This window comes from Antedon bifida, chromosome 4, assembly GCF_963402885.1.
Source record: "Antedon bifida chromosome 4, ecAntBifi1.1, whole genome shotgun sequence".
NCBI lineage: Eukaryota > Metazoa > Echinodermata > Crinoidea > Comatulida > Antedonidae > Antedon > Antedon bifida.
The window spans coordinates 5,522,296-5,545,863 of NC_136229.1; the positions used below are offsets into that span (position 1 = coordinate 5,522,296).

At 36.0% G+C, this 23,568-nt stretch overlaps 2 protein-coding genes across 3 annotated transcripts; both read right to left on the reverse strand.

The window, feature by feature from the left end:
• Window positions 1-317: 317 nt before the first annotated feature.
• Window positions 318-10,601, reverse strand: LOC144841612 (uncharacterized). The gene is made up of 5 exons (XM_078698057.1): window positions 10,047-10,601; window positions 3,331-3,461; window positions 2,777-2,889; window positions 1,973-2,191; window positions 318-1,628 (listed from the first exon to the last, which is right to left on the reverse strand). Exons 1-5 carry the CDS (start codon window positions 10,391-10,393, stop codon window positions 1,413-1,415), a joined length of 1,026 nt encoding a protein of 341 aa, XP_078554183.1. The 5' UTR covers window positions 10,394-10,601; the 3' UTR covers window positions 318-1,412.
• A 561-nt stretch (window positions 10,602-11,162) lies between these two features.
• LOC144840453 (uncharacterized) lies at window positions 11,163-22,589 on the reverse strand. 2 transcript variants are annotated; one of them, XM_078696271.1, is made up of 16 exons: window positions 22,545-22,589; window positions 21,792-21,905; window positions 21,326-21,588; window positions 20,304-20,500; window positions 19,359-19,483; window positions 18,998-19,142; window positions 18,681-18,795; window positions 18,189-18,353; window positions 15,227-15,267; window positions 14,782-14,888; window positions 14,264-14,537; window positions 13,446-13,735; window positions 12,929-13,332; window positions 12,681-12,786; window positions 11,884-12,103; window positions 11,163-11,594 (listed from the first exon to the last, which is right to left on the reverse strand). In XM_078696271.1, exons 1-16 carry the CDS (start codon window positions 22,545-22,547, stop codon window positions 11,365-11,367), a joined length of 2,799 nt encoding a protein of 932 aa, XP_078552397.1. In that variant the 5' UTR covers window positions 22,548-22,589; the 3' UTR covers window positions 11,163-11,364. The 2 variants fall into 2 exon arrangements, with proteins under 2 accessions (XP_078552397.1, XP_078552395.1); XM_078696269.1 differs by having other exon boundaries at window positions 22,542-22,585.
• Between the last annotated feature and the right edge of the window lie 979 nt (window positions 22,590-23,568).

Sequence of the window (23,568 nt, forward strand, 5' to 3'; positions counted from 1 at the left end):
AGGTGTCATAGTATGCCTTTTACTGTCTGTGTTGGGTGTCCATAGTGTGCCCTTTAGTATCTGTGTTGCGTGTTCATAGTCTGCCCTTTCTTTCTCTGTTGAGGTGTCCAAAGTCTGCCATTAATGTCTGTGTTTCGTGCCATGATCACGGCTTTTGTATGTGTATATAAAAACGTATCCCTCGAGTGTCCATATTTAAGTTTAATGTCTGATTTTGAGCAATGGTTTGTAACTCAGTACGCCCTCTATCATTTGGCAGGCGCTATGAGCGACACTATCAAAATACATTTAGTAAAATAAATAGAAATCAATTAAACTTACAAAACCATACTATATCTTTATTTCCATGTCATATTTAAGACCGCCAATACAATGTTTACAATATATCAAACTTTAAATATTTTTTATCAACGAATATTTACATACCATCACCAAAATATATCTCTCATTTACTGTTGAAAACCTTACTCAAAAGATATACAAAGTTTAAGAAAATAAATGCCACGGGTATACCTTGTTGTACAAGTGTTATAGGCTTTTTACCTAGTACCTCCTGCATATGATACTGTTATACAAACTTACATCAAGGTGATAACATCACTACCATAAGGTGCATATAAATTGTGTTGAAATGTCATATAAAAAAGAACCGTTAATTTTCTTTGAATATATAAAGTGGATAATAGGACGGTGAGAAAGTGTAGGTAGGAGAAAACCATCCCCCGGCAGAACTCAGATTTACCATTTCCTGTTTTCCTTCCGTGTATACGCCTCTTTCCGTATCATGGCGTCAAACTACCATTTATTCAAAACACTACGTAACGTCAAATAGGATGGAAGACAACAATGATTAAAAAACAGCAAAGAAGAATGGAAAACACTTCTTCGTTAACAAATTATGATAAATAAGTTAAATTAATTTGGTAAATTAAATAGCGTTAGCATAATAACTAGTGCGTCGTCTTAAATGACGTAATGCTTATTATAATATAATAAATATTTAATTTTAAGGCGAAGTGTTGCATGGCGAAGTCACCCTATCTTTTCCTATTGTTAATTTAATGAACCCTAGAAATCCTGTTGAAATTCAAGAAAAGTCAATCACACCAAACATATAGTTTGAGTTTTGTGTATAAGCATATTATAAAAAATAAGTAAAATATTCATTGGAATAATAGTTATGTTTGAATAATCTGAAAAATAAAATCACATTATTACTGTCATTTTTAATATTCAACACGATATTTGTTTTATGAAAATAAAATCTGTAAACATATAATCATTACACAAAATTTACTGAAGGAACTTTCCCTTTGAAAAGTTACTGAGAATGCGCCGGAAATATTCAACACAATATCAATTGTTTTATGAAAATAAAATCTGTAAACATGTTTATAATTATTACACAAATTTTACTGTAAGAACTTTCCCTTTGAAAAGTTACTGAGCATGCGCCGGAATCGATGATAACTCCTTCTCCAGGAGGCTCCGAATCTCGCCGAGTCGCGATGGATTAACGAAAGTAGTTCGGATTTGGTGTCTGCCAATTTAGCGCCCTCTTTATGCATTAACGATACCTGCGCACGTAGGCGTATCTTCCTGTCGTAACATGCAAATGCACGATATATCTAAAAAAGATGAAAACACGATATGTTATTATAATAATAATTAGTTTGGGTAGTCTGCCAACACAATTATTTATAATGGGAAATTGACGCTGTAGATTATCATTATTGGAAAATTGACCATGACTCTTGTGCGTCGGGCCTAGTTTATGCACGTACGATCATCCGATCAAGAATAAAAATCTATAAGTATTAAATTCAACTAAACGTACATAATAACATGAGCATGTCATGGAACAACATGGAAAACACAGCAACCACGATAAACGGGCCTATTTTGTATGCATTACGACTATTCAATCAATAATAAAAAAATATGTGTAAGTATTAAATTAAAATAAACTTACATTATAACATGGGCATGTCATGAAACAACATGGAAAACACAGCAACCACGATAAACAGTTGTCACGTGACCCAGTACAATGTTCGGGTAATTCGTAATGGTTTGTTATCACTAATCTTCCATTTTTGGATTCCATCTTTGTGTACCATTCGTACTCTTGCAGACCCTGTTCCTCTAAAAGGGCATTCAGCCACTCTTTCAGAAGCGGACCAAAATCAAGCTATTCAAATATAACAAAAGTGTTAATGTACGGTATAAAAAATTAATGTTTATGAGTTTAAAGATGTATTGTCCCCCAAAAACATAAAGAATGAAGATTAATTAAATCAAACTTTGAATAGGCTATTTTGTAGTTTTAATAATAAAGTTAATCACTTCCGTAGAAAAAATACCGAAAAAATGACACAATAAATGGCTAAATTCAACCATAAACTGTTTTTTTGCTTTAAATTTCTTTTTTTCAGGTAAATACATTTTTAAAAACTTGCCTGCTATTTTCATAAATGAGAAACAGAACAAAAAGTTGAACATTCATTAGCCTAGTCTCAAATTTTGTTTGCAAACTAAAGTTGATAGTAAGCTTTAGGTAAAAACTTGTTTTCTGCAGTTTGTTCGAGTTTGAAAAAAAAGTTTGCGAGTGTAAACTATTACCACCATTCTACAGCTATTATTAATAATTAATCATGTAATCTTTACCAAACAGCCGCCACACTGTATACCCAGGAGCATACACGTAATAAGAACGTATGTTTACCGCCGAGATGAAATGCCTTTTATCATAATACATTGTACTGTATATACTGACCGTCAGGACAAACTTTCGTCCGATCTTGGCGCATGACTTGGCCTCTTCGAAGGCACTATCTAGCTGCTGCTTAATTCGTTCGTGCTGTGTGTTGATATACACAGCAAAATCATCTAGAAATGTAAACACAAACTGCATTTAATGAAATGTCATGAGTTTAATGGAGAGAATATCACGAGTTGAAAGATGGATTAAGGCGGAACCGAGATGCATGGAACAGTCAAACTTTCCAAAAAATGTTAAAATATACACCTCCTGTATTCATAGATCTAGCATGTTGTAGTAAGGGACCTCAACCAGAAAAAAACACTTTTGTTTTACGTTCCACTGTTGAATGCGTCTATCCGCGCTGCGCCAATACTCGCGCAAAATGGGAACGAAGCAATATATTACAGGTCAGAACATGACGTCATTGTATTGTCTTGTTATATATCAACTATATGAAATTAATCTTTTTAATAGCGTCAAAATAGACGAAGGATAATTATGTATACAAAAATCAATAAATTATAATGCATTGTTTGAATGTGTACATTACTGTTTGCTGTACGTACCGTGTATAATTACTACTGTACTCGTGTTGTATTTGGTTTTCTGTCTCAATCGAACGTCTAGCAAAATTGGTCTGTTTGACAATGTACGAGAAATAGCCTCAAGGTCCGACTCCGTTGTAATATGGAAGAACCTGAAAGAACCAGTGTTGATTGTGTAAGATATTTAATTTCTCAATATTTGTGTGCATTATAATATAAGACAAATACAAAGTGTCCCAAAAGTACTGTATTTACTATTTTGAATGACAAGAGCCAATAATAATATTTTATAAAACAGCAATATACAGATAGGTTATTGAGGAGGTTAATCCTTAAGCGTGGTTCCCACTAGAACGCAACGCAACGTAACGCAGCGACGTATCGACGCAAAGTGTTGTATTTCCTAATCACAAGTGGGAACCGACGACGACGCAATTTTAGTGCTGCAAACATCGCAGGTTGAATTTCACGTAGGCGGGGGGAAATTATTAGAAGAGCATTAGATTGCGTTACGTTGCGTCGCTAGTGGAAACCAAGCTTTACACTGGTCGATAACCCCCTTTCCATAGGCGTGCGCACAAGTTGAAGCATAATATACCCTAGACAGAGTTAATATTTACTCACTTGAATGGACACGCAACGCAAGGACGCAAGCCTAAAGTTTTGTCTACACTATCAAACTTTATGTGACAAAATATGTAATATGCGCATATATGCACATGATGACGTCACCGCACTACCATACTTGGGCACATCACACTTTTTTTGTCAAACTAGTTTGATAGTGTAGACAGAGCTTTACGCAAGTAATTGATCACAACGCGGTCGATCATCTGTCTTTTTGTGATTGCGCATACACATCGTTGCCAAGATTTTGACTGCACATGCGCAAACTTAGTTTCACTGACGAAATTAGGGACTAAGACGGAAATTATATTAATAATGATATTTAATATTTCGCTATGCAATAATTAAACATTCATACAAGTTTAGCCTTCATGCTAAACCACAATTTAAGCCGACTGTTATGCACAAAAATCGAATTGATTTCTGACTCATAACGGATTAGGAAACGTAGGTATTCTTTATACAACCACATATTAGGTGATTAATTACACACTGATGAAAAAATGCGTGCGTGATCTACTTATTGCAGACTCTGTACTTCCCAGTGCTACTTCGCCCAAGGGGTAGGCCTAGGATAAAAAGGAGGGTGGGGGTGGCCATGGAGAAAAGGGGTAGGCCATGAAGAAGGGGATTGCCCAGAGAAAAGGGGTAGGCCATGGGGAAAAGAGGATGGCCCTGGAGAAGGGGATGACCTTAGATAAAAGGTATAGGCTCTGGAGAAAAGGGGATGGCCCTGGAGAAAATGGGATGGCACTTGAGAAGGGGATGGCCCTGGAGAAAAGGGGTAGGCCCTGAAGAAATGGAGGATACCCTGGATTAAAGGGGTAGGCCCTCGAGAAAATGGGACGGCACTGGAGAAGGGAGAAGAATGTGTCATGGGAGGTGGTTTTTAAAGGGGTAATTGTTCAGGTAAAGCGGTGCACACATCTAGTGTTTTTAAAATCTGTTTGGATACAAAATGTCTGAGGAAATTTTGTATATATATATTTTGTATATCAAGATAAAAATTATATAATATTTCATCATTTAGAAATAAATTGGCGAAACTGAAAAATTATCCGACGGACTCTTTCATCGTAAAAAATAATATATTATAAACATATGCTAATGCAAATTCAATCATTCCATTATCATAAATAATAAAGAGCATCCGATAATAAATTTAAAAAAATATTAACGACTATAATTATTATGTCTTATATATATAAAAAAAACTGTAGGCAAATATCAGTGGTAGGCCTACCTGCAAATTTATCAAAGAATATTTTATATTATTATCTCAGAAATCCGAAATTTAAGATAAATATTGTGGGTTAATATTATTGTTAATAATTGACACACGGCCTTTTATTAACGAATATACAGTATGATAGATAGATAGATAGATATCAATACAAATTAGTATACAGGGGACTGTCTTTTATCCAGAAATCTTAAATTTGCAAATTAAATTTATTTTATTGTAAATAGTGCTTTTCATAATAATTATTGTACCCAATATTTATATCATATAAAGGAATTACTGACTCATTCAGTCATAGTGGCCTAGGTGGGTTTTTGTTTTTCCGGACCTGTTTTTATTGGGGGATTTTTCTTGGTCAAAAATATGAAATTGAAATGAAATTGTGAATAAATAAAATCCACTTGAGGGCGCAAGCTTTCAGACCATGCCGTGTGACGCGGCCTTCATGCTTCTCTCTCAACATCCTTTGACATGTCTATGGTGAGGTTTTCTTCTGTGGCCTAGTTAGTACAACGAGTTTGAAGTTATTCAGGTATTAGATACTATCGTAATTATCTAACACTAATATTGGTGTACATTGTTACTTTGTAACGCCGGCGAATCACTGAATCTGATTTAAAGTGTGTTTAAAATGTGGTACGGCAGTACGTGCCCCGCTGCCTCCGGGTCGGCTGTGGTCGTTCTGTCATTGAACTTTTCTTAAGTAGGTAGGCCTACTGTAACACCGAGCTAACAGTATCTAATTGTTGAAATTCCTCTTACACATAAAAGTTTAAACTTTATATCTCACAAATGTTTAATTACATGTTTTGCATCGTTCGTCAATGGCGCAGCTCCGTGGGTGATGAAGAAACATGCCTTGAGTGGTAATTTTCAATTTCACTTTTATGAGAAACACGAACGTCTAAATGATCCCGTTTTGAGGAATCAGGCCTAGAATAAATAAGCCTATGAAAAAATGTTTCCATCCGTCTTCCTACATTGTTCGTCATTCGTCTACAGATGGAAAGAGTAACGTGATTGTACTTGGATTTATCACATGGGTTTTGCATCCATTCATTTTCCCATCTGACTTTGAACAGAGATGACGTTGTTCCTACAGGAATATCCCGCATCGGGTAAACATGTTCGTCATTCGTCTGTAGATGGAAATGGCGACGTGATTGTACTTGCATTCATCGCATGGGTTTGCATCCATTGTAGGCCTAGATGGAGATGATGTCCCTACATGGATATCCCAATGGGGTAAACTTCGTTTTGCATCCACTGTGGACGAGGATGACGTCCCTACATGGATACCTAACATGGGTAAACTATGTTTTGCATCCATTGTAGACGGGAATGTCGTCCCTGCATGGATCTCCCACCGGGAAAACTACTGTTGCCTCCATTATAGACGGTATGCCACCCTACATGGATACACCACACATGGATAAACTGTGTTTCCCCCCTCGTAAATAATATGTAGGCCTCTGCTACTTTATAGGCCCAATACAGGTGTCTTTCTACACAAGTCGCGAAATATTATGCTGTAGTGGTTAACTAAGAACAAGAAAACAGAATATTAGTGATTCCTATCTCGCGGTTTGAAAATCTTGGACACTACCTTTTCGAAATCATAACAATATGATTGCAATTTTCAATTTCTTAATTCACCCTTTTCTGGCCTCGCTCAATAAAACAGGAATAATTCACGTTCTAGACATATCATAAACACAATTTAATCATGGGATTATCCGTCTTAAGATCTACTGCAAGGAAAGTAATGACTGATTTGCTGGCAGTGATTTAATTGACAGAAAATGTATAAATGAGTTTTCATAACATGTCTCTTAATTTCCTGAATAATGTATATACTCGATCTTTCCCTACCAATAATCTTAATAGACAGTGGGAGTTTCATCTCTATTATAAACATAATTATCTGCACTGTACTTGGTAAGTACATTTTATCGATAGAAAATTCGTGATACGGTGTTACACGTAAAGGCTGTATTATAGGAACAATTTGGAATCAATATTCAGCCTAACCTTAGTTCAATGATTATAGACCTACAATAACTTTTTGTGTTGCATTGCCGTATTTTTACTCTAAACTTAAGTACATTTTATCAATAGACAATTCGGGACACGGTGTCACAGTTGAAGGCTGTAACATTTTTTAGGAATCAATTTAGCCTTGCCTTACAAATAGTTCAATGATTATAGAATCAGTTTATGTGTTGCATTGTCGTACTTACTGAAACCTTAAGTAGGCCTACATTTTATCAATAACAAAATTCGTGATACGGTGTCATATGAAAGGAACATATTTTAGGAACCAATTTAGCCTTACAAATAGTTTAGTGATTGTAGAATCAATGTATGTGTCCTAACCTTTAACTCCCAACTATTGTGATTACGAGAATAATTCTATTGTAGAGTGTCAACACTCTAAAGTACTTGATCAATTATTATTTTTTCGTCAAACATCCTGGTTATTTAAAGGTTTTGATTTGCGACGACAGACGACAAAACTTCGTCATGTTAGTTCATTGGTGTTGACACATAGATTTGATGGTTTCTGGTCCAGGCGACGACCAATGACATCGATTGACTAGACCTAGGTTTCTAGTCGGTCGCCGCAAATCGAAAGCTGTCTAATGTCCATCATGATGGACGTTCGAAACTAAAACCAATCCCCACACGTCTTTAAAATTCTTGATGAGTGACAGTGGCTGTGTGTATACTAGTACACCGGGGTAACCCCCTACTCGTCTCCAAAGATGTACTAGGTTCTTTAAAGTGCACATGAGCCTGATGTGTACACTGGACCTATGGTTTATAGTCATCCGAGAAGACTCGTTCTACCACCAGAACCATGGAGCGAGTGAGGCTCGAACCCTTGTCGATGTTAATATGGCAAGGTATTACGGTTCCACTGTCTTAACCGCTTGGCCTGTCACCGCTCAATGTTTATGTACTAATTTGTATTTTATTCCTACTTTATATAAATGTTTTTCTTCTGCTACTGTAGATCGTTTCGTCTATATTCAATGCAATATAAATTGTTTTGTTTACTTTTGTATCTCCTCCTTGAGGCTTATTCAGTACTGCAGGACGGATATCTTTTTTATTATATTCGGCTATGGGCCTAATTGTAATTACTTAATGTGGGTAATGCTTATACTGTAGAGTAGAGTTCTCATTGGTAGACGGTATTGGCCGCATAATTTGTATACAATCTTACAGTAGATTAATTGCTTCTTGATCAATATTTGAATACGACATCTTTTTATTTCAAGTATATAACGTAGAAAATTATACAAACAATGTATAATGTAAATTCAAGAATACATTTTCTGTAGGCCTAATAATTATTTTATAGTAAGTTATAAAAGGAGTAGGCCTAATACATTCGATTATCAGTGCTAATGTCCAGTGTCGAGTAAATTTCGTAGTACGGCATCTCATGTCTATTAATTCATTCGTTTATTCAATAATGTTCTCCACACATAATATTAAAAATACATAAAATAATAATTATATTAACACGTACGATAATAACCAATAAAAAACACGTGATGTCTGTATCATGAAAGGTAAGGTTTATGTTAGTGTCAATGATCCGGGCGATACATTTGAAAAAAAAATGTAATAATATATCACGGTACCCTTCCTAGTATAGGCCTACTGGACAAATTTAGATATAGTACCGATAATCGAAGAGTAATGTGTACAGTATATCGAGAACAAAAAAAATATCTACTCATGCTAGATTTAAACTTTAGACTCATAATATATACCCGATTTATTTTTTTTTATATTTTTTTATTACACCTTATTTATAGGCTCTCTTGATGAGTGACAGTGGCTGTGTGTATACTAGTACACCGGGGTAACCCCCTACTCGTTTCGAAAGATGTAATAGGTTCCTTAGAGTGCACATGAGCCATATGTGTACACGGGACCTACGGTTTATAGTCCTTATCCGAGAAGACACCAGAACCATAGAGCGAGTGAGGCTCGAACCCTTGCCGATGTAAATTATGGCAAGGTATTGCGGTTCCACTGTCTTAACCGCTTGGTTCAATTGTTGGATTTGGCTGCCTTATCGTAAACAGAACGACTGTGTACGTGACGGTACTGTAGGCCTACTTGTGGAATCATTAATGTCTGTAGTTGATTAATTGGTATATACATGGATAGGTCCATGGTACTGTATATCATAGACTATTGTTTATTGTTCACTGTGAACAACAGATGAGTGGCGTTATGAATATAACACACTAGCTGGTGACATTGATGTCACAAACAGTATGTTGTAAGCTTATCGATGAGCTCTAAGCTTTTCTTAAATAAAAAGCACTTCCGTAAGTGATTTTGTGATAGTGATAAACTTATACTATTGATACAGCAACACAAATGAAATTGTGTCGATGCCAAACGTGCCCGACACAGTAGCGCTGTTATGATTTAGATTTATGAAGCAATCGTTGATATACTAACGAGGATAAAGTGGAATTATACTATGTTTATTTAATAACCCGTATTTATTTTATTTATAATACCGCTATTAAAGGCAATCAAGTCATAAAGTCTGTGATCTGCTTATATTTACCATTAGCAGCAGGTATAGTACGTGTATTATATTATGCCACCGGGCGTGTTTTTTTATATACATTTTTATTTGATCATCTTCTTTGATTCATTTTAGTAGGCCTAATAACCCTGAGATAGCATATCATGATGGTGCAGCATGTATTTGACGCACGTGTACAAAAGCCTGCGCATTTGTCTTTCCGTTTGTGCCACTAGATAATTAATTAAATGTGTAGTATTTCACGAAATTGCGAATAATTTAATGAATATAACAGATAAAACTTACCCGCCCATATTATTATCAAATTTTGATTCATTCTCTGGCAGTCGAACACAAACATTGACTATGTCTCGGTCGTGTGTTATACGGTTATCCATGTCGCCGCCAGTCGTAATTATTTGCTGTCCGTTACCACCTGAGTCAATTCCACCTTTCACTTGAAATGGATGAGGTGGTTGTTTAATGAAATCAGACATCAAGGCAATACTTATCATGCAATTGTCCGGAATTAGTAGGGGTCCGCCTGCTTCAGGCCCAGCTCCATTCTCAGCGACCGTACTAATAGTTACACTACTACTACTTGTGACTGCAATCGTCGGCGGTGGAGTGTCACTTCTTGTTTCTGTTGCCATCCTAGCTGTTTCCTCCCGTGTTTCCTTTAGCAGATTTAAACCCGTCTCTTCCTTATGTCAACACTGATTTCTTTTTAATAATATTATCTAGGCCGATATCTACATTCTTCGATAGCTCATACTGTGAGATTTCGCTTCGTTTCCGTTTAATCATTCATAAGTATCAACGTACGTTCAATACATGAGGCTTATTGTCCGATTGTTAACCAAAATAGTAAACACAATAGAGTTTTACCGATAGACCACAATAATACAATACAATCGTTAGACCGTGTGAAAAATGGTTGAGGGCGGGATTCAACAGGTATAAGTATAGGCTCTTCTGCAAAGGACACCTATTTCTGTATTAACATTTTGCTCAAATTAACAACAGCTTAGGCCTAATTATCCGGTGTGAAAAATAAAATAAAATAAAAACATGCAAATTTTTGCCCATGGAGCGTCTCATTCGTGGAAACTTATGCTATTATTGCTAATTAAAATACGAATATTTTGTCAACGTTGTATTGTATCATCCAACGTACATTATAAATTGACCATTATGTTGATCGTGCCAGGTCATTCTCATTCGGTAGCTCTCAAACAACAGGTTATTAGCGGACATTCTATCTTTCAAAAAGTCGGTGAGTCCACCCAAGTACACCTGGTGACGTAAACCATAGAAGGAAGGTGCTAAATGGCTACAGCTGCTAGAGTGGAAATTATCTGACCTGATTTTTGTAATTCTATTATTATTCCAGCGAAGTTACCGTAGACTCTGTTGATTTCATACAAACATTTTATTAATATTAGGCCTAGATCGAGCTATACCGTATTAATGGATAAAAAGCTACAAATAAATCAGAATTGCTGAGCAAAGCATATAGGCCTACACTAGTGACACGTTTTAAATAGGAACAGTTTAACATATTTTAACCATTAAAGACATTTCATGAAAAGAAGAAACGTATTTTATTGTTTTCTTTTCGTTTCTAAATATCAATCTCATAGCTTTGATTATCATATCTCATAGTGGATTTAGTGGCACTTTTCTCCTCCACGTGCGCAGTATTGTTGCTGCTTTGTTTGAAGCGGGTTAGCTTTCTTGTTAGCTTGATGCCGACAACTGTGCCAACACTAACGATGACGAGGAGACTGACGTTAACCACCAGTACTGTGATGTCAAACAGTCCAGTTTTAGAAGTCATCGTGTCACCAGATTCTGCAAGAGCAAGCAACTGAATTACATTTCTTTTACTATAAAAGTGGCCACATGATTTATTAATAAGAGACTCAGAGCCTTACAAGCGATGGAAGTGTTTTCATAGAGAAATAGATTCGTAATTGAAGGAATACCGGACTGATCGACTGTTTGGTACACACATCCCGCCGTTATGTGAACTTATACCTATACGTCTCCATAAATACGCAGACTTTCTCCTTAATTCATAAATATAGGCCCCTATTTACATGAATAAAAGGAAGAATATAATCTTTAACTGAATTCTTACTTTGTTTATTACTGGCCGCAAACATCAAAGGTATGCGTGCGCTATGTTCGATTTCAGTGTTGGAATTGACACTGGACCGGCGTTTGCGGAGAGGACCATCACCTCGAGTGGCATCATCATTTATTTCTAATTGGTCGTCTAAATCTTCTGAACATCCTTGCTGGCAAACTGAATTGACATCGTTTTGTGAGCAAATGTTTACATCACAGCTGATGAAAATCTGGATTTTAAAAAAGGGCGATAAAATTTGTTTTCTAATTATTCGTCATTTCAAAATGCAAAGTAATCCATATGTATAGGCGTCATGTTCCATGACAGTGGCGCTTTCATGCTGATTAAGAGGTACTAATATGGCATTTTACCACCCTAGATGAACATTATGTCTTGCCTTGGAGAGAATAAAAAAGTCGAATTTTCTGAGAGGATAAGTCAGGGCTCCGAACAAACCAACCATAGTATCGGCACCGGTTTAAGGCTCCCCACGACTAATAGTTCTGGTGGTAGAACAATGCTCCAAGACTGGAGGTCCAGTATACACACCTGACTGATCGAATGCAAAGAAACCAGTGTATAATTTGGGAGAGAGCTACCCCGATGCACTGATCCATCTTACTCCTAATAGTCGTTTGTTCATGATAGGCGCTGCACTGTGGCTGACATGGGTCCACAACGGGCCTAATTTCCTCAATGCAGATGAATGAGGTAATATAACAAAAAGGATACGAAAAGGTGTACTTGGAATGAAGATTCAGCTGCCACATACTTTTAAAGGAATTACAGTAATGTGTTATACTTACCGTGTCCAACATCCCGTGCCGATGAAATTCAAAAGACTCGATTGAGAACCTCACTTCCGACAATGACGGTGACTGGTGTAGTTCTACAGTACTGTCTTCAAAACAACTGTCATAAAAACAAATAGTAGTGTATAGTATATTAAATAATGAATATAGGAAGACAATGTTTTTTTTTTAAATAAGAGTGATTAGGGCGTTATGTTAAGTATAACATTTAGGGTTAAAGAGATATGAATTAGTTTACTTACCGATTGAGAATGAAGTAGAAATAATCCTGAGCAGCCGGATCAGCCTGTGGTGTAGCTTTACAACTATCTATGCTGATATGTAGTCCCGGATTTGATGCTCTAACAGAGAAGTACAGACGTTCACGTAGCTGTACAGGAATAGGGTAATCCAGCGCCGTGTAGGACTCCAGGAAAGTTTCATCGTGAAACATATGAAGTGCAAAGTTAAAGGAAGCCGTCTCACGAATATCAAAGACAAGTGGTGACGTATCAGGATCAAAAACTGCGTGAATAACACCATCTGCACTCGTGTCGCAGACAATGTTTATTTGAATTTCCCGCTCTCGTGTTATGCGTGTATCGGTTACAGGCAGTGGCTCTGAGAAAATTGTGTTCAGGTATCTAACGCGTCCACTAGGCTTTACCTTAAAACAAGGTAACAATTATGAACCAATTACATCGTATAGTTTATTAGAAATTATCGCTTTTAAAAGCATTTATTTTCTTATGAATAATTTGTTTTAAAGGTTTGACTTACTCTTGTAATTGTTCCGCATCTATCGTAACCAGTTTCCATTAAAATAACGCTCCTGTTAGCAGAGAGACCAATGCAATCCGGGTCATTGAAATGTAAATGTCCTGGATCTACATCACCTACGATAAGTTTAGGAACAAGGACCCGGATACCAGAGCTGCTACATTCAGCTACCGGTGCAGTGATGGCTTCGGGGGTTGGCGGTGGCATAGTGGTTGTTGTCGGTGGCATAGTTGTTGTTGTCGGTGGCATAGTTGTTGTTGTCGGTGGTACTGTAGTTGTTGGTTCTTCAGCTAAATTAGAATTATAATTTGATTTTGAGCAGGAGAGCCTCCTAACACAATCATGACCAACAATGTGTCCCTTTAATATAGGTGTTCCTTAATTAGGAGTTCACCGTAGTGTTAAAACATATACTTTCCTTCGTTCGCTTCATGTAAAATTGTCCCTTTGTTTACTGAACAGGAGTTTCCTTAGGACTTAATATTGTCTCACTAGTTTGGCAAAAAAAGTGTGACGTGCCCATGGTAGTGATATGGCAAAACATGGTAGTGATATGACATCATCATATATGTATTATTGGCACATCACATACAGTTTGATATAGTGTAGACAAAGCTTAAGGCACGTGTATCAAAGAATGTATTGTCAGTGCGTAGGATATTAATAATGTGGCATGATAACGAGATCAGATTTTGAACGAATATTCACAAAACCCTGTACTGTAGGTCCCACACGATTTGAAGATCCTTTTTGATATGGAAATGTATCCGTGGTCATGTCATATAGATTCAATCTAGTGGTAATAGCGCTTAGCTTACCTGTAGCAAAGAACCACATTGCGCCATCGTTAGGCCGCGTGGCTGAGCACGAGTCGCTGTAGTGGCCTAGAACGATTGCACTGTCCAACTCGACATAGTAAATGCGGTCATGTCGTAGGTTGAGGTTAGTGATATTGATTCTTAAAGTTGTTGGCTCATCCTCAGGAAACTGCACTCGTCTAGAACGAGACGTATCATATCGTGCAATCCGGCGCGGAGTATCACTGCGGAACTTATATATTGACACGTACTTAGATTGTTTCGGTCGCTGTATCTAGTGTCCATAAGAAAGGATGCAAATACGAAGTTAACAGACTTTACTCATTGATCTATCCAAATGTTATATTTTGTATGTACATTCAGATATGAAATGCTATTTATAAATAATAAATGGAAGAAAAAAGCATTTTTATTTGTAGTTAACATGCATGCATATGTTTGTGTCTATACGGCGCCCCGTATACACGGGGTGTGGCTCACGACGTATATAATGGACTGATACGCATCTGTATTCTTACCTTGGTGCTAAATACGAATGTCATCTCCTCGGCTTCAGGGTTCAAAGGTATTCTATCGTTCGGCACAGACTCACTCGGCAACAATGAAGGCGGGGTAAGTTGTTCATCTAAATAATGGTAAAAAAAGCATGAAATACTTTCTATCTGAAGATCCTTTTTGAGAGTTACTACGATTGATATAATTATTATGTAGCCTAAAGTAAAATATTTTTTTAAAATAAATAAGAAAGACGGTCATACTTTAAAGAGGGATCTGTTATGAGCAATAGACCTTATTTAGATATGGAAAAGTAGAAAACAACCAACAGAAGAGGACAGTCCTCGAAATAATCTGTATTTATGTATGGAAATTCATAAGTATGCTTTTATGGGAGAGAATAATTACACTAAACGAATACAAAACAATAATGAACTCGAGCGTAAAAATGATATTAAAAACTCTCACTTGTGACAATCAACGTAACACACTGCTGATCGGACGAGACCCTAAAAATATAAATAATAACTTTTCTTATCTCATTATTATTATTATCAACAATGACGTTTCACTCAGCAATCTTTGATATTAATTCTTTAGATTTACCTGATATTAGGCTGTCTAAAGCTCTGTCTGGGTGATGTACCCAAATATTTTTCATTTCATTTCACATTTATTCAATTAATGAAAACTTAAACAATGTAAACAATATAAACAAATAAAGATTTCATTAATTAGGACCAGACTTAGAGGCCAAAGCCTGTCTCAGAAGGTGTCAGATGAAATCGGTCGCGATAAAATCAACTTCCGGTATTTTGTATGGCGCGCCGCTAGAGCTATACTTTTGATGATATCGGTCGCATTTGAAATCGGTCGCGTTTGAAATCGGTCGCGCTATTTTGTATGGATCGAGCGGGATGCATGCTAGAGCGGGATATACATTTTTCGTTTATATAGATTTAATTGATATTTTTTAGGAACTAGATTATTTATGTGGATATTTTTTACTTGGTTAATAAGTATTTTTATTATCAATCATTAAATTAATTTTTTTTTGTATTTCACAGGTCTCGGAGAAGGACTGTGTCTTTTCAAAATTGCCATTTCTAAACACGTTTAAATATTATATTAGGCATAATGTTATATTAGGCATATATAATTCCTCTATTTATAGGTACTGTAATTAATATATTATATAGAGAATATACGTATGTCGTGTCTTTTATTATGCAAACAATTACGTATGGTTTTAGGATATTAATAAAATATATAGATAATATGCCGTTATAAATCAATCTACCGGCCTACAGTAGGACTATGATGTACAATGATAGATGTGAGTATAATAATGTATGGATAATAAAGGTGGACAAAGGTGGACACGATTCTCAAAGAGGTAATCTGCACTGATATTTAAACATTTAGATTTACGAACGGCGTATGAATGTGAGACACTGAGTTGCACTTACTTAATTATTTACATTAAATGATTATTATAAATGAAGAAATAAAAGATATTCAAATTAAAATCTATAGTAGGCCTATCGCCGACGTATATACGTAAATTATATATAAATCATACTGTCAAATTATAGAAACAGTGCTTTATTCGGAATTATTATGGATAAGCAAGCCTGTGAGCTACAGCGATTTTAATTGATTATTGATTATCCTTGCCTCCTTAGATTTCCACGTGTCTTGATTTTGTTACCTATGTTTTAAATGTATTTCGATTTTAAAGGCTAAATAAAGAATGAATGAATGAATGAACATGATCTCATAATCGCGTCGAGCATCTATAGCTCATTGGATTGTTTCACAAAAACACATGCAGGAGGCCTATAGACGTTTCAAACGTATGGTTATTAGTAATAGACGTCATCTTTACCTCGCCATGGACAACGATCGTACGTGTTTTGTCCATGATTTAACACTAACAAGTGCGTGTTTTTTAAAAAGGGGAAACCCCGTCAGCAAAATAACGTATTGTTAGAAGGCGCATCTCCACAATATGGCTTATTCGGGGGTTTATTTCAGTAACTCGCCTTTTAACCATCCGCATGTAATGATCATTTTACTAAAAACTATTTTAAACATTAGAAATAAAAATATACACGTGATTTGCCTCAACAATAATCATTATAAATACATAATAGAAAAATAACGCTTAAAAAAGAACGATGTTTCGACTCCATCATGGAGTCATTATCAAGTCCAATGAATAAAATTTAAAAAAAACAACTAATTAAATAACACAAGCCAAGGGTCAAAGTTTAAATAACAAAAGACCTATAATCATTATACACTTAATATTATCCTACATAACGGATAGAAATAAAAATAAGGTGATCGAATAGTATGTTATTAACGACATGGATATGATATAGGCCTAATCTGCCACAGTATGCATAAGTATAAAAATGGATACGCTTGCTTTACGGGCTATATTGTAAAAATTATTGTTTTTAAATAAATTGTTCTCTTTTACGTAATTGTTTGCATAATAAAAGATACGACAGACGTATATTCTCTATATAATAATATATTAATTACAGTACATATAAATAGAGGTAAATTATTATATGCCTAATATAACATTATGCCTAATATAATATTTAAACGTGTTTTAGAAATGGCCATTTTGAAAAGACACAGTCCTTCTCCGAGACCTGTGAAATACAAAAAAAAATAATAATTTAATGATTGATAATAAATATTTATTAACCAAGTAAAAAATATCCACATAAATAATCTAGTTCCTAAAAAATATCAATTAAATCTATATAAACGAAACATGTATATCCCGCTCTAGCGTGCATCCCGCTCGATCCATACAAAATAGCGCGACCGATTTCAAACGCGACCGATATCATCAAAAGTATAGCTCTAGCGGCGCGCCATACAAAATACCGGAAGTTGATTTTATCGCGACCGATTTCAAACGCGACCGATTTCAGACGCGACCGATTTCATCGTAAACCGTCTCAGAAGACCCAATAAAACATATAACAAAATAAAAATTGATAACAATTAGGTAAAAGTAGCATAATAATACATTTATGAATGATAATTTTCCAAATAACTTAATTCGATGTCTGAATATTTTTGCATTTTCACATTTTTTTAGATTCTCTTTTAGGTTATTCTATAATTTAGGTCCATGAACTGTAATAATTACTAAGTCTTACAAAAGGAACATAAAGTAAATTATGGTAGTGATATGCCCAAATATGGTACGAGATCATCATCATGTCCATGGGCACATCACATTTTTTTGTCACATAAAGTTTGATAGTGTAGACAGAGCTTTACGCCAAGCTGTCTAACATGAGAAGCCTCGACGTGATTGGTAAAAATGCTCATGGATGGCGCAAGTCAGGTTTATACGTATACGTATGTATATTGAAAGTGAACATTTAATTCTACTAACCCGTCGTCATCGGTAGCAAAGAAGCAAACGAAGTGTTCACCGATATCGTTGTCTGTCGGTGTCCACGCCAACGTGACGTTGTATAGTGTTTCAGTACCAGTATTATACTGCATGAGGGACGTCTTAGCCACGTTGGATGGAGAGGAAGTCGAAATCTGCGTAATACTAGATGAACAATAATACATTAATTTCTCAATATTATTACAAAAATATGTGACATTTATAACAACTTGCATTCCTGCAGTAAATGTCACCTGGTGGTATGCCAGTACCACCTGAAACTAAATTCAACGCGTTTATTAGTAGATAGACTTACCCCAAGACAGTATTGATTGTCTTCTTTATTTTATTTTTTTATTTCGAATTTTGTCTGAAAATACAAGCTCAGGTAGTATACGTATGAAACGCCATATGTGCCAAAATCTTTATCTTTTTACTAATATTAAGTCAAAACTCCGTATGGAACCCAGACTAATTAGTAGACACACTTACTCAACAGATGGTCTTGCGGGTTTGGCTACTATATCCATTTGCCAATGTTCACCTGGTCTGATGATGTCACATGATCCAGTTGGCTCGATTATTGAAATTTTTCTGCAAATGTCGGCTGTAATTTAAAAAAAAATAAATTAAATTCTCATCTTATACACTATACAAGTGTGTTTCAGACTTTGTCTTTGTTGATTCTCATTCTACGGACGCAATAAACATTCGGTGTGTGAAAGCGGCTAATAGGTGCGGAAGTTTAAAGTCGCCTTGTGAAGAACTCGGATGGTCACTTTAGGCTTCCGTAATTGGACTCGACTTACACAGTGGAAACACTTTAATGAGAAATTGAAGTGGTATTTGACTAATGGCTTCCGTAGAGTTCTTTAATGCAAAGTCTTCAATTATGACGGACACTGCGTACCATCCTGGCTCACCCGTAGCATTAAATGTGATTTGACACGTGTCCTGCAAACAAAACCAGAAGAAACTAAAACGTTAAGCCTCTAAAAAGTGGTACTGCATTGTTCAGACGTACCGGTACGTTACTTTTGTGTATACGTGTTGTTATATCACTGTATACATGGAGGCATGCTATGTCCAGATGACCATAAAATGTAATAACAACATCAACTGTCCCTTCATTAAAATGCTTAAATAAAAACGGTACATTCTGATCCTTACCGGGTCAAGATAGCTGTCGTCTGAAAGAGGACCACAAACACGTGCACCGTTCACAGCATCAGGACACTCCTTTTTACTTTCATCTGCCCACCGACAACGGACAACGTCACCGTCCGGATCACGTGCTTTAAAAACATTTGTTTTTTTTTCATAGTGAGCAAAAATTAGATAGAGGCTATCTATAAAATATTTAGTAATTATGCTGCTTAAGATGTATTGTCCCCCCAAGAACATGAAAAATGAAAATTAATAAAATCAGACTTTGAATGGGTCAGTTTGTAGTTTTATTCAAGTTAATCACTTATAAAAAGATAGATAAACGGGTAGCTTCAACCAAAAACCAATTGGCCTGCAGCCAATTTGACTCTTTTTAAAATTTAAATCACAGTTTTTCAGGTAAATATTTTTGTTTTCGATCCAATTTTTGCTCAAAGAGAATAACTATTATGTGACATTAAAATGCCATAATAAAAGAAATATTAAAACAATTTTTTTTTCCAGTGGGACAATACATCTTTAACGTTTCTGTTCTTTATGGTTTAATTGTTTTAGTTCATTCATTTGGAAGATGAAACTAACGTGTAAGGGATGAACTGCAGACGTACGGTGTAGGCCTAGGTGCGTAAATTATCATTTCAGGGTACCACGCGTGATAGAGCTCGTGCACGAGGCATTAACAATTCCTTTGGTCACAACTTATAGTTGGGGAACCTTGCATTAAGGCCAACTCAGACAGTGTCTTACGACGAGGCCCGACGTCAATGTTCTCCCGACGACATAAAAACTACGCCCGACGCTATCTCAAGACGACTAGTCTCGATTCAACTCAGACAACATCGACAAGAGTTAAGACGTTTGGTCGGGCCTCGTCGTACCACGGTGTCTGAGTTGGCCTTTAGGATACCATGTTATTCACTTCACATACAGTATACTGTAACTCCTTACCTGGAATATTTATTGTGCTACTACAACCCTCTTGTACCTTGATGACTGGTATCATAGATGTAATCGGTGATGAATTACGTCGTCCTTCTTTATCGGCTCTAACCGATATGTTTACTTTAGAGACCAGTTTCCATTTTTGTGCGTCACCATAGTTTTGAAGATTTATCCAGTAGCTATTAGAATAGAGTGGCCCGTATCTGAAGAGTAAAATGTATTTTGAAGAATTTTCACTGTATTGTAAGTAATGTTAGAAACAAACTCATTTTAGATTAGTAATCGTATAGTGGTCACTGCTTGAACACAACCAGAAGAAAAGTAACGCATTCTAGAGCCACTAGGACGCAACGCAGCGCTTAGTTCCCACACTAGAGACGCAGGCAAGGGCGCAGCATATGTGGTTTGACCAATCACAAGCGATGGATTATCCGAACAGTCTCTTGTCATTGGTCAACTCGCTTACGTTGTGCTAGTCTCGGTTCCAGACGGAGTTTTGACTTAATATTAGAAAAAAAAGATAAATTTTGCACATATGGCGTTTCATACGTATACTACTATATTTCAGACAAACATCGAAAAGCCTCGAATAGAAGTAACTACAGACTTGAGGCAAGTCTACATTGTGCTTACGTCCTTGCGTTGCGTCATAGTGAGAACCAAGCTTAAACGGCGTCACACTTGTACGCAAGCACCATCAGCGCTTATTTGATCATCGGTAAAGAGAGTTGCAGATAATCAGTATTGGTATGATGATTTAAAGACTTGAATGACTAAATGCTTTCTTATAATATATATTATAAATTATATTTTGGCTATTATACTGGAAACCGTTCGTGCCACATAAAGGTACGTTTACACTGATCCCGGATTCCGGTCCGGTGGCCGAAGAAAAATCCGTGTTTTGCACGACGGATTCCGTGGCCCTATTGTGGACGTAGCTTAAGTGTATTAAGTCGACATGGTTAGCATAGAACACTATTTCTTTCGTTAAAAGTTGCCAGCCTACTTCAAATTAAGAGACTTACTGTATAGTAAATTCAGTTTGCGTGTACTGGTACTCGTACGATCCTACTCCGGTGCTCCAGTCTTCAATCTCATTAAAATCGGTACAGTCAAACTCGAGTGGTCCGTGGATCAATTCAGACGAGGGGGTACCACTAGTATCACATTCTTCTTCTTGACACCACCTGATTTCACCCTCTCCATTTTTGACTTCACCTCGCTTGTTACAATGCGTGGTTTGTGTGTCCCAAGTACGACGCCATGCGACTTGCCAGAAAATTACAATCTGGATTTATCAGAAATCAAACTGGCCACGTAAGTAATGGAATTTAGAGCATGGAAAAGCTTACCCTCTGGTGTAACATTTTCAATTCAATTGATTCATTTACTATTGACATAATAGGATACATGTTTAGATATGTCAATAATTTAGTGCTGTAATGGCAAGTCAAATTATGTTTATTGAAGTAAATAACGGCTTAGGCATACCTTGTTGTTGTCTTCAGCGGGTCTCCATCCAAGTATCCCTCCACGAAAGTGAGTTGATTCAACAGAAGAAAAAAGAGCACAACCTATTAGTAAAAGCCCGTGGTACCAGATATCCTACAAAACAAAGTTAGTATTTTTTAATTTTTTATATTGAAAAGGATGATGTTCAGGCGGAATTAGTACGGAAACAGCAAGCATAGGTCAGTTGTATGCACATAATTGTCGTCCTAAACAGTTCGATTCAATATTAGAGCACCATAACAAATAGAAGAAAAGTGTACATATCCTATAAAAAAGAAAAAGTTATTATTTTATTTTTTATATTGAAAAGGATGATGTTCAGGCGGAATTAGTACGTAACCAGCAACCATAGATTAGTTGTAGGCACATAATTGTCGTCCTAAACTTTTCGATTCAATCTTATTAGAGCGCCATAAATAAAGATGTGCACAAAGATAATCGCATAAATGTGGTGTTACTACGACGCGGATTCTAATGCGTGAGATACATTTCTCATCTTAAGCTTGGTTCCCACTAGCGACGCAACGTAACGCAATATACGCAACGTAAGGAAATGCCCTTCTAATAATTGTGTTTGCCCCCGCCTGTTTGAAAGCACTATTGCGTCGTCGGTTCCCACTTGTGATTACGCAATACATCACTTTGCGTCGATACGTCGCTGCGTTGCGTCCAAGTGGGAACCTAGCTTTCTGTAGAATATAGCGTTAAAATGAAATAACTCAATCTTACCACCATTGTTTGTTTCGTTTCTGTTTAAAATATTTCCAAATTCTTCCAAATGAACTGTTACCTGTTGGAACGTTGTTAAATATGTGATGAAATGTACGATGTAATGGTTACCATGGTAATCATAGAGAAATACATAAATCATTGTTAAAAAGTAGGTAAATGTTATTACCCTTGGGCAATTCAAGGCTAAAAGAAATTTTTGTCCTCTAACTGTTTTGAAAGAATCAAATCATAGACAGGCAACAAATCGTCATATCATATCAGTATTATACTATCGCTATCATCACCAATGATCGGCAACATTGTCACTATCATCACTTTCTTCCATCACTAGGCCTGCTATCATCAATATTATCCTCACTACTGTACAGTATATCATCACCTCTATTAATTACTACTTTCATCACTACTGTCATCAATATTATTATCACTACTGCAATATCATCGTCACCACTTATACTTACATCACTTATACTCACTACTATCATCGTATTATCACAACTATCACTACTTTCATCACTACTATTATCAATATTATCAGCACTATCACTACTTCAATCACTTATCAATATTAGCATCACTACTATCATCAATATCACCATCAATATATCATCACCAGTATCACTACTTTCATCACTTATCAACGCTACTATCATTAATATTCTCATCACTACTATCATCAATGTTCTCATCATTTACTATCGTCAGTATTATCATCTCTGCTATCATCAATATTATCGTCACTATATCACCCTCCGCCACTATCACTACTTTCATGACTTCCATCACTATTATTATCAATATTATAATCACTATTATCATCAATATTCTCATCACTACTATCATCAATATTATCATTACTATATCATCACCATTATCACTACTTTCATCACTTATCATCGCTACTATCATCAATATTATCATCAATATTCTCATCACTACTATCATTAATATCATCATCATTATATCATTACTTTCATCACTTATCATCGCTATTATCATCAATATTCTCATCACTACTATCATC

Excerpts from the sequence above, each read along its gene's own strand:
- LOC144841612 (XM_078698057.1), bottom strand. The coding sequence starts at position 10,393 with ATGGCAACAGAAACAAGAAGTGACACTCCACCGCCGACGATTGCAGTC. Across the intron at positions 3,462-10,046 it reads TTTGATAATAATATGGGCGG|GTTCTTCCATATTACAACGG; the intron begins GTAAGTTTTATC and ends TGGTTCTTTCAG. Across the intron at positions 1,629-1,972 it reads TGACATGCCCATGTTATAAT|ATATATCGTGCATTTGCATG; the intron begins GTAAGTTTATTT and ends CATCTTTTTTAG.
- LOC144840453 (XM_078696269.1), bottom strand. Across the intron at positions 18,354-18,680 it reads CCCGCAAGACCATCTGTTGA|TATTACGCAGATTTCGACTT; the intron begins GTAAGTGTGTCT and ends TTGTTCATCTAG. Across the intron at positions 14,538-14,781 it reads CATTCGTATTTAGCACCAAG|ATACAGCGACCGAAACAATC; the intron begins GTAAGAATACAG and ends TATGGACACTAG.